Consider the following 13042-nt stretch of genomic DNA (forward strand, 5'->3'; position numbering starts at 1 on the left):
ATCCCCCATAGCATTGCATTAGCAAGAGCTTTTCAAATCACTAGTGTTTAAAGGACAACTGAAGTGAGAAGGCTATGGAGGCTGCCATATTTATTTCCATTTAAGCAATGACAGTTGCCAGGCCCTCCTGCTGATCCTCTGCCTCTAATACTATTAGTTATTCAGATACTACGGCAGAGAAACAGACCAGCAGGGCTGCCAGGCAACTGGTATTGATTCAAAGGAAATAAATATGGCAGCCTCCGTATACCTCTTCAGTTCCCCTTTAAAGAGCACCTGAGGCGAGTTTGTGACATCTATATTAGGACACAGAGGCACATTCTGCATACAAATGCCCAGCCTCTGTGTCCCTACAGTGTGCCCCCATGCTTTGCAGTCCCCCTTATAAAAACCGCCAGGCTAGCGACACGCAGATTGTCGCTAGTCGGCTGTTTACCTTTTGGCTGCCACTCACTGCTGCTCCCCCGCCTCCTGTATAGTGCGGCTCCCCGCCTGTGTCCCTTCCCTCCTTGCCGATTGGAGGAAGCTTACCGGGGAGGGAAGGGACAGAGGCGGGGAGCCGCGCTATATAGGAGGCGGGGGAACGGCACTGAGTGGCATCCAAAAGGTAAACAGCCGACTAGCGACAATCTGTGTGTCACTAGCCTGGCGGTTTTTATAATGGGGGACAGCAGAGCACGGGGGGAGAGTGGGGGCACACTGTAAGGACACAGAGGCTGGGCATTGGATGCAGAATGTGCCTCTGTGTCCTAAAATATTGATGTCACAAACCCACCTCGGGTTCTCTTTAAACAGCTCTTGTAGTGTGAATCAGACCTAAAAGTTTGAAAATAATCATTAACCTAGGGAAGATCAGGAATGCGTATTGGAGATTTTAGAGAACGTTTCGTAATTTATATTTGGTGTAAAAAAGCTTCAGGACATTAAATATTTGTTATAACTTTTAAGGGTCCTTTTCCACTGGCTCTAATGTGCTTCAAAAAGTATATCATAGCCATTTTGCAGATGACTAGAGCACGGTTATTTACATGTAAATAACAGCACTCATTTCCCAGTAGTGTGTTCAGCTTTTCCCCCACCCGCAATCATCGGCTTGCGTGATTCTTGCCGCGATCCACTCCATTCCTGACGGCTATATGGCGCAATTGTGGCTAGTGGAAATTACTGTTTGCATGATCGCAACACAGAGCAATTGCACATAGAAGTGGAAAAGGGCCCTAAAGGCGTGAAAGGCATTCAAAATGCATTCACATGTCAACTAAAACCAATGCATTATTTATTTTTGGTGGGAAATGTTTCCAAAACAGTATGCTTAAAAATGTTAAATACACAAATGTAATAAAAAAACTAACAAAAACAAACAAACAGACATTCAAATACCCAAAAACATGAAAAAATTACATTTACAATGGTCTTGTATGCTTCCTGACCGTGAACTTTACAAAGACAAGACTGCTAAAAATGATCATTCATATTTGTAAAATGTGTACATTTTTCATAACACATCAAGGTTACTATTGATATTGCATATCTGGGTTGTGATATACAGAAAGTTCTTAGAGAAGGGACACCTGGCCCTTGGCACAAGGTACAGTGGGCAGGCTAACAAGGCTGATTTCTGATTGGTTATCACTTACTGCATGCCACTGCGTCTCGTTACATATCGTGCCTTCTTTCCTCTATTTCTGTATTAAATGGACAGGCGTTTTTCTCATTAGGCCAATCAGCCTTCATCTTCTGGATGTGATGTCATACAGCACGTTAAATAAAAACACTTGCTAAAATGCACTATGGAAAGACGATGTAGATATGAAATGCTCATTGACTGATTTCTCTAAAAGAAGCATATTAAAAACATTTCCAATCCCCAGCCCCGCTGAAAGGATTTTAAAAAAAATGAAATTGTAAAGCAAATGTTTTAGGCCACCAATAGCTTTCATACATAGTGGCACTAACCCTATGATGCCAATAGGTTCTGAGACAAGCCAGAGAATTCACCGCCTAAAATCTACCATTGACCTCAGACTGGAGGCCGTGTAGGAAAGCCCAACCAGAGTTTCCAGTGGCTTCATAAACCCACTATATATTTTTCTCAGCTCTCTGTTCAGAACCCGGAATCAGGCATTCGTGAGAACCTTTGTACTCTTCAACACCAACACGCATCTCCTTAAAAGGTAAGCCTTCCTTATCAAGACTTACGGATGTATCTGATGATGGACTTTCAGAACCAGCTTGGTGATCCTCAAGGGACTCTTGGCATGGTAGGTCTAGACTACGATATCCATACTGACTGAGGGTTATATTCTTACGGCTAATAAAAACAGGCCGATTCCGTCCACCTAGAAGACTTGAGTTGGTAGATTCACCATCATCATCAGTTCTTTTAAACAGACGCTGGTCTCCATTTGCTTGCATACCACTTTCCTGGCTTATTGAGCGTCCATATCTCCGTGCCCCCTTGCGTTTAATGGGGTGAGAGGACAGCGCTTCCCAGTCTTTTACTTGAGGGTCCATATCAGAAATACTATTGGTCCAAGGCAAGCTAAGGACCAATTTCCGAACACTTCGGTACTGAGATGTGTGGCCAATATGTCTTAAAGGCGGAACATGCTGTTGAGCGCCCAGCTCTGTCACAGAGGTATAACTGTGCATAGTGTGGGATTTACTTGCATATAAACAGTCTTTCCCAGAGTGTCTGTCATTGCCCAGCACATATGTCTTTTCAGAGAAGTTCAACCCATCCTCGTGGCTTCTGCTTTCCTTCTTAATGGTTAAACTATTTGAGACAGCCTCTTGATCCCCTTCAGCTTGGATGCCATCGCCCACCTTCTCTGGCATGCTGAGGGAACGACGCAAAGACCTGCGTTGTTTTGAAGAACACGCTGTGTCCAGGTTCTCACTGTCTGGAACCAGTGACTTCCAAGAAGGAGAGGACCTTAGTGAATGATGATCTTGAGCAGAGGAATTTTTACCACCAGGAACATCAACTGGAACAAAGTAAACAGACAGGATGTTAAAGTAAGCCCTACAGCAGCTGATCAGTTTTAACTTTGATAAAGAAAGCAGCCATATTTTAAAATGCAAAACAAGTCTAATTAACAGATTGTATACATCTCTATGTCTGAAAAAAACAGATTTTAAAGGTGCAGACATACCTCCCTAGAAATATGGATGAGCATGACTATTGCAAAAAAATGTGAAATTAATTTAAAATACATGCATACATGTAAAATGTACATATGTCCCAGAGTAAAATGCAGTAAGTATTTTTTTTTCCTGTGCCACTGTCACAGTAGATAATAAAAAGTTGACAGATCTAACAGATTTTGGACTAGTCCATCTCCTCTTGGGGGATTCTCAGCATTTTCCTAAAAGCTATGTATATACCTGGTGATTTTCCCGACGACCGGTGATTTTTACACAATGTCGTCAGGTGGGTACAGAAGCACGATTGCGAATGTCGTATAGCGTTGCACGATGACTTAAGACTGACACAGCGGATCGGATCTGTAAGATCTCCAAAGACACCGCGCGAAGTACCGCAATCGCTGGAAGTCTTGTGCCGCCCTGTACGTCGCGTGATCTTGTGCTTAACCAGTCAACAGGAAGAGGCATAGTTAGCGACAGTCCGTTGTCAAGGGGATGTCTTAGGACCCGTCGAGCAGCGAGCACACAGCTTTACTCTTCACAAAAGCACTCCATGGGAAGGATCTATATGTGAGGGGAAAGGCTTGCCTGCATCATTATAAAGTGTAGGGAAACCGAGAGCCCAATATAGTGTAGTATGTTAAGCATAAATGAAGTAAAGGTTATCGTGAGAAAATTATACTCACAAACGTGGGTTACCACAAAGGCAACCACTGTATAGGCAGGTGAGGAGATTAGACCTGTCCTCACTCAGGGATAAGAAGCCACTCTCTGTAGATGCGAAAGGGGGTAGATCACCCCTCCACCAGGGGTGGAAACAGTATAGCAGTAGGAGAACAGAGGCGCCAGCAGGATAAAAACTTAAACATTTGCTGGGAGGAAGTGGTGGACTTACCTCCATAAAGCAGACACGAAAGACTGAATAGTAGCAATCACATTTATTAAATAGTATCCCAAAAAAGTGCAACGCGTTTCACAGGCCCAGCCCGCTTCATCAGGCAATAAACATGGGGACAAAACAGAATTTCGGCAATAGCAGGTGTAGCGCCTCACCTGCTATTGTACATACATACATACATACACACATACACACACACAGTGGTTGCAGGTTCTGCAACCCACCTTTGTGAGTATAACTACTCTTGTAATACTGCGCTAATTTTATCCTACGATACTGCACCATTTGGCTCCTGGTCTCGTCACACAGGCTACCGTGGTATCCCCACTGTGACTGTCCCTACTTCTACTGAAATATAAGTATGCTCATTTCCTTACTGTATAGATATTTGTCTCCATCCCAACCAGAGCCGGATTAAGGCTAAATGGGGCCCTAAGCAAAGTAACTGATTTAGGCCCCCCCATCATGTCGTAATAGAAGCAGAAGATGCAGCTGCACAGCAACATGCCGCACACACCGGGGCAGCCGAGCTACTGGTTGCTATGGGCAACAGCCCGCTTTCCTCTGTAGTTGCACAATGCAGGGAATAGCAGAGTGAGAGATGAATGGCTGGGACATTTGCACTCAGGGGCTGGGGCACCCCTGTGAAGAGGGCGCCAGATATCACAGCAGCAGCACTTTCCCCCTGCATCTCCAGCCTGGCAATAGCAGAAAGCTCTGGACACCGCCAACCCAGAAGCCGTTCCCCCGACAGAATTACATAACCACCCCCACCACCGAACAACTGATTTCCTCCAAAACTAGACAGCCACCATGCAGCCTCCATCCCAGTGAATACAATAGTCCAGCAGATACGGCAGCTGCAGCGGGGGAGAATGACTGCACCAGATGACTCACATTCACCTATTGCGATCCAAGCAATAGAGGTCCCGTCATCCGGAGCCCATCTGTCTCCTCTAGAGTGCTGCCGCTCTGTTACTACTACTATTACTACTTCCTACTTCCTACTTCCTGTCTGATCTGAAAATCAGGAAGTCCAGAGCGAGTGGCTGCACTGTAGAAGAGACAGATGGGTTTCAGATGACGGGATCTCTATCGCTTGGATCATGGATAGGTGAGTTAGCGTTTGCCATCTGCTGCTATCATTCTTGCTGCAGCTGTGGTTCTCTGTGGGAAGGGAGGGAGGAGTGGGCAGCGGCAGAGCGCACAGTAGCAGGAGGGGGACCTAGGAGGAGAGCCTGGCTCTGAAGACAATCAGCAGCGCACGGCATCATTTGACAAGACAAATAACATTTATATCGCGCTTTTCTCCTGGCAGACTCAAAGCGCCAGAGCTGCAGCCACTAGGACGCGCCCCATAGGAAGTAGCAGTTTTAGAGAGACTTGCCTAAGGTCTCCTACTGAATAGGTGCTGGCTTACTGAACAGGCAGAGCTGAGATTCGAACCCTGGTCTCCTGTGTCAGAGGCAGAGCCCTTAAAGGGACTCCGAGCAGTGCCAGTGGGTATGCCTTTAAGCAAACCCACAACTAATTAATTACATCCTCACACCTACCAGCATGATGTTTGTAATTATATCCCCCTGGGTTCCTTATATTTCATTGCATTGTGCTAAAATCGAGCTGCCGACTTTGGAGAAAAGTCATCCTGTGTAATACAATGTAACTATGGAACAATGCATATCATTTTGAAGCTCTCTTTCTCCTCTTTCCAATGATAAACTGCAATTCCGATCGTGAAAATAGCGAAAACTAAAAGGCATAGGGCGGCGGTTTATATATCATTGGAAAGAGGAGAAAGAGAGCTTTAAAATGATATGCATCTTTCCATAGTTACTGCACTGCTCAGAGTCCCTTTAACCATTATACCATCCAGCCACCGCTGACAGGATGGCGAGGGCTGGTTTATGTGCTGATGGGGCCCCTTTGACTCTGAATGGGGCCCCAAGCAACTGCTTTTGTTGCCTGGTTGGTAATCCGGCCCTGATCCCAACAAATACTGCCAAACTGTCTCGTGCCATGACAAGTGGCCACCCCTATGAGATACTCCAGAGTGGCACAGGGAAGTTTATTGTAACAATGTGCAGCTTATTCATTCTGCATGGTTCCCCGTCATTCCCTTAATTATTTGGGATAGGACATGTCTTACTGTAGCATCAAAACTGTGCTGCTCTGAGGAACCTTATGAATGGGGAAGGGCCCATGACACAGACTGCAATAAGGGAAAAAAAGTTGAATTAAGTAGGGGCAACTCGGCTATAAGTCACTCCTTCATTAGCTTAATATTAAGCATTTTTTTTTTAAATTCGCATTTAGGTTTATTTTTCTAGCATATGGGCTGAATGATACTGAAAACAGCATTTTACTCAAAGGCCATATCCGGCATGCACTCGTAACGGCTGCTTCAAACGTGCTGTATTTTATGTGGAAAATTTCTAATTGTTGCTAAAGTTCACCTAAAAAATAGACGAGTATTAAAGGTGCTGTCAGAAAACATGGAAAAAAAACAAAAAACACTGTATAATGGGAAAAAAAAAAAAAAAGGGAGCATAGAGTGAGCATTTATTACCAACGCTCAGGTCTGTTGATACATAAGACAGCTGCAATGGGACCTTCCACACTTACAATAGCTTAAGTTTGCAAAGAGAATCATTTCGAGTTGATGCGCGTTTTATGCAAATGTACGAAGATTGGAATTGCACAAAACAAACTCATCAGAAATTGCATCACCAAATGGCATAAGGAAACAAAGCTATGAACTTAAATTTAACAGAGTATTAGTAACCATTTCTAATGGCTACAAGAGAATTTCTAATGACTACAAGAGAGAGATCTCACCACTGTTTGAAGTCTTCAGAATAAAAGGAGGCACGCGAAAATCTCTCCCTTCCAGAGCATCTGCAACCATCTTCTTCATCAATGTCCACCCACTCTGCTCCAGGTTTTTACACTCCGGAGTCTAAAGAAGGAACAAAAGTAAACCGACAGACAAAAGAACAGAGAAGTAAAATTGGGCAACACCAGCATTTTTTCTATAAGCCACCGTTAAGCATAGGCTGTAAACCTGTGGTATCCATACTCCTGGGACAAAGGGGGAGTGTGAAGTCTTATGATGGGGGCGTTGAACAAAATCTCTAAAAAAAATTGTTACACAAGTTTAAAAACCTGTGTTTCTGGGTTAGCTGACTAACCAATCAGATATCAAAATACAGATGCCCTTCTAATACCTAGTAGACTTTATATTGAAAAAGGAGAAGTTGACCGCAAGTTACCAAGAAAACAAACAAGGAGCGCTCTATAGTGGATTAACCAATTTATTTAAACGACAATAAAAGAATCTCACTTTGAAGATGAAGTGTGTACAAGCATGCCACAAATCATATGTGCAGATCTCCCTCTGTTGGTCTCTCTACCTTCTGCACACTGTGGAAGTACGGATGGGATGGACCGGGGCAAGCAGTAACGGGTGGGTCCTACTGTGAAAGTGCCTGCAGAGTTATTTTGCTTTTCGGGGTGTAGAAGGGAGAGAGGTCGATCTGGACTGAGGGGGATCCTCCTGCACACATCATTTGTGCCACGCTTGTACACAATTTGATATTAAACTGAAGACTTCTATTGCAGTTTACTGGTTACTGTACTGTACTCCTTGCTGGTTTTCTAGATATTCAGCATTCCCACAGTGCTGGGGCTGCACCTATGGATGCATAGTGGACAGTGTTCCTTGGATTAAACCTGCTTTGTCTGAGCACAATACACATTGTAAACTTTGACCACAGCTTACGGCTTATACACACCTACCAACAATCTGTCCAACTATTTTTCAAACTTGTCTGTTGGAAGAGAAGTTGGGCAGGTGTACAGCTGACAACCAGATGACCAACTGATAACGGGTTGTTTGCCAGATCCAACCGGTGGATCAATCTTACCGACAGGCAGGTTGGAATGTGTGTACAAGTCTTTTGAACATTTTTATTGTTTTTGAAGGCCCTCTGAACATCCTGTTTTGAGCGTCCCCTAAAAAGCGATGCAAAAATCTCTAGATAAGAGCAAAATAATAATAGTTGTAAAGAAAACCAAAACCTTTATTTTTAATTGGCTAAAGTGCATTGGAAAGTGCAGTACAATTTCTTGTGCTCTAAGGCAAGGGGCCACGCTTGCCAAAAAAACACAAACATAATGCTTCCCAATGCACAATGGCAGTGCACTGGGAGCAATGTGTGGTTTTCCGCAGAGGGTAAAAAAATAAAGCAGACGTTGTTGCTTTTTAATCACACAATGCGTGTGATTCCCCTTTGTCAACAGTCAGCTGTTCTCAGTTGGCTGCTGGCCAAGGATGTCGTCTCAGCCGCGGGAAAACACTGCTGTTCTTTCCCAGATTTGAAATTCCCCCCTAGAATGGCAAATATCAGGTTCCCTATGCTGTAGGCACATTTGTTAGAATGTTGGGGTGTCCTTCCTTTTGGGTTTCACTGCGTAGCGGTGCATATTTAGCCTCTTGCCTACTGTTTGATTGGTTTATACACCCATTCCTTCGGAAGAGAGTGTTGTTGAAATGGTAATGTGGTATGATAAATAGCCCCCTGGAGAGTGAAGGGGACGATCCATAAAAAAAAAAAAAAAAAAAAAAAAAAAAAAGGAAAAAGAAAATTTAAATATGTTCTGCTCTCCCGTCAGCCTGAGATTTCTGTGAGGGTGGTGAGGAGGATGAAGTCAGAACCTGACACAGCAATGCGTTCCACATTGCTGAGTATGACTGCAGCCAAACTTGGCAGAGCTGATGGTGTCTGGTGCCTCAGAAGCGCCTCACGGCAGAGGAAGATCTGCAGAGCTGGTAGTTTCCATTTATTGAATTAGGCCTTGTTCACATCGCAATCGCCGACGCCAGCGTTTTGCGATTTTGTGTGCGATTATTTTTAGCGCCTCCCAGCGATTTGTTTTTTTTTTTCACTTCCTGGTGCAAGTCAGGAAGTGAACTCTTTGACCCGGAAAATAATACAATGTATTTATTCTTAAAAGCGCTGGGGAAAAATCGCTATACAAAGCGCTTTTTCAAGCGTTTTGCGATTTCCCTATACCTTTCAATGAGGCAAATCGCCCCAAAATGGTACAGGCAGCGCTTTGGTGAGCGGATCGGAATCGAACCGCTCATATTTGAACACTCTCACAGGGAATCATTGATTCACATGAGTTTGTCCATTAACCCCAGTTACCAATGAAACGAAGGAATTACAAGCAGACTACTCCCTAAATTTAAAATGGAGAATACCAAGAAAACCACTCCCTGAATTCTTCCTTGTTCTACCACCCTCCCTCTGCTTTGACAAGTCTTCATCTTATAGCCCCTCTCTCAAGTAGTTCCTCTATAGTAGGATCATCATAGAGAGATTATATTGTGCTATTGCTATGTTACCATGTTGTTCGAACTTGCTCTTAAAAGTACTTTTGTTTTTCTGCCTTTTCCAATTTGTAATGGAAAATGTTTGTAGGCCTCTTATATTAATAGGTATTATTATTATTAACTTACTAGCAGACCCAAGCCCGTTTAAAAAGCGGGCTCTAGATCTGTCCCCCCCCCCCCCCGCCTGTTACTGCGCATGCGCGCGCACCCGGCTCCCTGGCCCCGTCCCTTTTCTGTCTCTGTGAGGCTGGGTCCATGCTGCGCACATGCACAGTAGCAAAAAGCACGGACTCAGCTACACAGGGACCGCTTGACGCAGGGACACGGGGGTTTTGGCGCTGTACAAATAGGTATATACACCTTTTTACTTAAATATAGATCCACTGCTATCTGTTCTAGGACAAGCCTGTTTGTTAAAGGGATACTGTGGAGGGGCTCAAAAAACAAAAATCCGATACTTACCAGGGGCTTCTATCGCCCCTCTGCAGCTGTCATGTCCCACCCCGTCCTACGATCCTCGGTTCCCCAACACCGGTCCCGATGTAATATTCGTCTAACTAGACGAATAGTGCTCGCTTCCACGCGCGTCATTGGGAGCTGCCTGCGCAGTAAGCTCCCGATGACGCGCGCAGCCACGTACGTGCAGCTGCTGCCGGTCCCGGTCAAGATTAGACCGGGACCGGCGGCGGGGAACCGAAGATCGTAGGAGGACAGCGCGGGAAAGGACAGCTGTAGACAGCCGATAGAAGCTCGAGGTAAGTTTGTTTTTTTAATACCCTCCACAGAAACGCTATAAGGGTTGCTTTTTTGCGTGTATTAAATTTACCATGCATTACCAAATTTATAACAGTAGGACAGGTCTCACCTAATATTTGTGTGGCTGGCACAGTGTACTCAGCCGCGGTGAGCTTGTGTCCCTCTTAGCCAGCCGGGTACCGGGCTCTGCGTATCGAGAGGGCGGAAGTGACGTCACTAGTCCCAGTTCTCTTTGCGAGTGTTGCTATGGGAACTAAGATGCTTGCTCTAACTCGCGCTAGAAAGCGTGGTGAGCAGCGTCTAGTTCTCCACAGTGGGCGGGTATTAAGCAAGGAGCACGGGCCGCATAGTGCAGTATAATACAGACAGATAGGGGACTTAGATAGAAATATTTAATAAAAACGACAACGCGTTTCGTGGAGGAACACCCTCCACTTTTTCAAGTCATATGACTTGAAAAAGTGGAGGGAGTTCCTCCACGAAACGAGTTGACCTTTTGGAGCATTTTTTATAACGCTTGCAGGGAGAAAACCGCTTGGCTAATGAAAGTGTATGGGATGGTGCACACCAGAGCGGTTCGTTTTTTTCCACAAACGCAAACTCAGGGGCTGCAGCATTTTTTAGATTTCTGAGGAGTTTCTGCCTCAATGTTAAAGTATAGGAAAGTGGAAAACTGCTTTGAAAAAACACTATATCAGAGCGGTTTTCCAGGCGTTTTTGTTACAGAAGCTGTTCAGTAACAGCTTTACTGTAACAATATTTGAAATCTGCTACACAAAAACGCTCCAAAACTCTGAAATCTGTTTCAAAAACCTCTAGAGTTTTGCAGATCTGCTAGAGGTTTTTGGTGTGCACTGGGCCTGAATGCTCAGTGGGGGATTTTATCAGGACTGATAACAAGCAGGCTGAGCAGTGAAGAATGAAAGAGCAGGGTAGGCGTTTTCTCTATGTTCCCACTGATATATATGGTAAAATACATGAGGGTGATTCGTCTCTGGTTCACTTTTAGCATCACAGTAATTACAAAGTTTACCCTTACAGTGTCAGAATTCTCACTTCAGAACGACATATGTGGGCCTTTGTATCCTCTCACTGATACCATGCTTTTCTCTGAGACCTATTTTTCTCCACCACAACTTAAAGTGGACCTGAACTCTTGTACAGGACAGAAGGAAAACAGAGACATCCACCCTTTAGAGAGTTAGCCTGTCTAATTCCTCCCTTATCTGACTAATCACAACTGTAATATGATCTCTCAGCTGGTTGCCTCGACAAAGCAGCTAATTTGTAAACACGGGATTTTAACTCTATGTCTGCTTCCATGAAAGCAGGAAGTAGACTGCAGATTTATTGCAGGATTTTTATCTGCTGTAACAAATGTTTTTTTTCAAGGTTATTATGCTGTTGTGTATCTTTTTGAGCAGAGAGGAAGTTCAGAGTTCAGGACCCCTTTAATATATCTGCCAAAATCTGCTCTGCTTTTAGGCAGGCATTTAGTTTGATTGGAGAAGTGCCACTCACAGATCACTGGCTGTGTAATGGTGCTGCTGTCAGGAGGGGTGACCTCAACTTTTAGAGGAAATAAAAAGCCTAATGACAGTGAGGGCCCGTTATCACTTGCAAACGCAAAACGCTAGTGAAAAGTGCTAGAGCTTTGCGATGGTGATTTTACACTGATTAACACGGTAAACATCGCTGTACACTCTCGAGATTGAGTGATCACGATTATCGTTTGGCAATCACTGCGAATAGCCGGCGATCGCGGCAGTCGGGTCACTGCCAATTAGTTAACATTGCGTTAGCGCTTTAAAAAGCACTAGCGATCGCTGTCAATTAGCGGTAAACGCCTGCTAAACGGCCGAGTGAGAACGGGCCCTAAGGGTTTTATTTTGGTTTTGAATATTGTTGGGGGTTATTGTATATTTGGAGAGCTTTATTTCTCTATCCCTGCTGGAAGGATTTTCACTCCTTTACTCCGGGATCTCCATGGAGATTTGTGGCTTCTAAAGTAGGATTTACTCAGTCACTGTGACTGCAATTGCCATAGGACCTTGGTATTACTCCATCTTGTGCTGGGATAGCTGTAAAGGTGGCCACTGATAGATTTCTGCCAGATGCTGTCCGGTTCAATCTGACAGGAATCTGATGTGTGCCACATACTAGGAACAGATTTCCAATAGATTTCAGAATGAAATCTATTGGAAATCTATTTAAAATCGATCTAAAGGCATTACTGCACCATTAAATCCAATGCAACTCTATGGGCCATCGATCTGCTGCCTGCAGCAAATCGACCTAGATTTTCCATCCTGTCAGAAAGCTCAAATCGATCTAAATCGGCCGCAAATCGATCGATAGATTAGATAGAATCAATTTTCGCTGAAATCGAACAGTGTATGTGCCCAGGGCCGTCTCACCCATTAGGCAAGAATAAATTTTCGCCTGAGGCGCCGGGAGTGGAAAAGGCGCCACGCGGGGGACCGCTCACCGTGGCCACTACTGCAGTGTGTTTTTTTTCATTAAATGTCATGCTCGCGGTGGCGGCCACGCCTCTGCTGCCTTCTGGACCGCCCCCTCTCCTCTCTTACAGAGCGAGCAGCCGCACGAGTACTTTGTTTACTTCGTGCGGCGCCGCCTCTAACTCCGCCCCCCGCCGTCAATCATGTACGTGCAGCCAGCGTGTGACGCACCAGGCATTCGGGTGCCACGCCGGCTGCAGACAGGAGTCTGTGTCCGCTTGATGTGTCCCCCTCAGATGCATAGGGAGGTGGGGGCAGGGTGGTCGCAGCCAAAGCCCAGTGACGGCGAGGAGGAGGCATGGACTTCAAAGGAAGTTGCTGCCGGCG

General features: G+C 44.9%; 1 protein-coding gene across 6 annotated transcripts in view; it reads right to left on the reverse strand.

The window, feature by feature from the left end:
* Positions 1-1388: 1388 nt before the first annotated feature.
* The window catches only part of LOC137528858 (rho GTPase-activating protein 11A-like), a 95376-nt gene continuing 83722 nt past the window's right edge, over positions 1389-13042 (reverse strand). For all 6 annotated transcript variants that reach the window (XM_068250559.1, XM_068250558.1, XM_068250561.1 and 3 more), the window contains exons 13-14: positions 6881-7001; positions 1389-2987 (exon numbers count right to left, since the gene is read on the reverse strand). In XM_068250559.1, coding sequence (XP_068106660.1) covers positions 2080-2987; positions 6881-7001 — 1029 coding nt within the window. In that variant the 3' untranslated portion in view covers positions 1389-2079. The remainder of the gene's footprint in view (positions 2988-6880; positions 7002-13042) is intronic.

The sequence above is a fragment of the Hyperolius riggenbachi genome, chromosome 8, assembly GCF_040937935.1.
Source record: "Hyperolius riggenbachi isolate aHypRig1 chromosome 8, aHypRig1.pri, whole genome shotgun sequence".
Lineage (NCBI taxonomy): Eukaryota > Metazoa > Chordata > Amphibia > Anura > Hyperoliidae > Hyperolius > Hyperolius riggenbachi.